This window comes from Buceros rhinoceros, unplaced genomic scaffold (genome assembly GCF_000710305.1).
Source record: "Buceros rhinoceros silvestris isolate BGI_N320 unplaced genomic scaffold, ASM71030v1 scaffold8674, whole genome shotgun sequence".
NCBI lineage: Eukaryota > Metazoa > Chordata > Aves > Bucerotiformes > Bucerotidae > Buceros > Buceros rhinoceros.
This window is the reverse complement of record NW_010407612.1, coordinates 303-2,116: the sequence shown is the minus strand read 5'-3', so window position 1 is coordinate 2,116 and position 1,814 is coordinate 303. Positions and strand designations below refer to the sequence as shown.

The window sequence follows — 1,814 nt, the reverse complement described above, 5'->3', positions numbered from 1 at the left end:
AATTAATGACTGGAAGCTAATTAACACACACTCTGAATTCACACCAGAGAACTTCATGATCAGAAACCCAATTGCAAAGTCAGAGAGAGAACCTATTAAAAGACCTAGAGGGTAACAGGATGAAAATGGAATTACACTTTGTTTACCAATCAAACAGCTACAGCCAATGTGATCAAATTAAGAGACCTACCAGGGATTTTTGACCTGCGGTCCCTGGATCCGCAGGACTACTTCTAAAGGGTTCACAAATACAAGCTAAGAAAGACCTGCTGCTGATGGGTCTAAACTTGCCATTCAGGTCTGCAGCTCCACTAAAAAGCACTTAGGGCCTGCAAATCCAGAAGGTTTGAAAATTACAGTGGCCGAACTGCAGCCATACAATACAAATCACAGAAGGCATCAAAATCCACAGGAGGTCTGATTGTATTCACTACAGGAAATGGGTTAAATTGAACCTCATTAAAACATACATCACTAACAGTCTGAAATGTAACAGCAAGCACTGGAAATCACAACAGTTGAGGGCAAGTAGAGAGAAGTCCTAATTCTGACCTTTACTGACATGGTCAGCCATGACAAAGCACAGATCAGTCCTAGTGACACTGCCCAGCAGTGGCTGGAGACCAGCTGCAAAGACCCAGAACTGGAGCAACATCCGCTTTCAGGCAGTGTGCAGCTGGACTGGCCAGCCAACCGCTACAACAGGCTCTGTACAGCCACACTGAAAAACCAGCATCAACTGCATGACCTGTGTTGTCACTGCACTAGCGAGAAAATAAACTGTGCTGCAGGAAGCTGCTGAAGCTGGAATGATCATACAGTGCTTTCAGCAGTATTTTGTAAAGATACATGTTGCAGGACACACTACAAAAAAGAGGTCAGCTTGTTTTTGTAATCAGCATCAGCTCTTACTAGAGGCTTTTTGTGCCCCTACCTTTTCAATTAAAAAATTAATTTAAAACGTGATTTAAGAACTAATCTTGGGGGAAATTAATTTTACACTAATAATGCATTAAGCATATAATAAAAATGTCAGGGGAACAAATCTCAGAGAACTGTTACTGATTAACACACATATAAGGCAGAGGCTTTTTTCTGAAAAACATAAGAGCTTCACAGGATGACACAATCCACACAGAACAACATGTAGGATAAAATTAAACCTTTAAACAAGACAGATGCCACTTCGAGGTCAGAGTTAACTTGGTCTTGAATGTTTTTACTGTCCTCCTCATTCAAAGATTTCACAAATCGCGAGCAGACGTTCATATCAAATCTGTTGGGCAAGATGAATTTCATTCCCATGGCAACACTCTGAGCTGGGCCCTCATCTGTGCCAGGGTCAAGCTGATGCTCCACTTTGATGTCCGGCATGGGTGAGAGGCTGTAGCCAGCAGTGCATTCTTCCACAATTAACTGGGCCCCAATGCCCAAGTTTGTTGAAGATGCCATTGTCTCAGTCACGTAGAAATTTTATGCAAAATGTTTCTTCATTGTTTCTTGCAAAGAGCAGTTCCAGCGAACCAAGGTGCATCTAAAGAGATCTGGGTGTCTGAACAACCTGCAGCTGAACACACATAACCCGGGTTAGCAGCATTCCGGTGAAGCAATGCATAGAAATACATCAAACTTGGCTTAATTTAAACTTACGGCTTTTGGTTTTGACAGTAAAGACCTTGGTGAAATGCCAGTCTTTCTGCTGTCACAAGCTATTGACCAAACCCTTCATTTAAATGTTATCACATGGGTATTTTAGCAAACTTCTGCAGTGAAGACAGTAAGAGATTCATTTAAGTGACACTTCACAGTATTAG

At 41.8% G+C, this 1,814-nt stretch overlaps 1 protein-coding gene across 1 annotated transcript in view; it reads right to left on the bottom strand.

Annotated features, from left to right (window-relative positions):
- Nucleotides 1–1,545, bottom strand: part of ANKRA2 (ankyrin repeat, family A (RFXANK-like), 2) — an 8,420-nt gene extending 6,875 nt beyond the window's left edge. The window contains exon 1 of the mRNA XM_010134531.1: nucleotides 1,164–1,545. Coding sequence (XP_010132833.1) covers nucleotides 1,164–1,452 — 289 coding nt within the window. The 5' untranslated portion in view covers nucleotides 1,453–1,545. The remainder of the gene's footprint in view (nucleotides 1–1,163) is intronic.
- Between the last annotated feature and the right edge of the window lie 269 nt (nucleotides 1,546–1,814).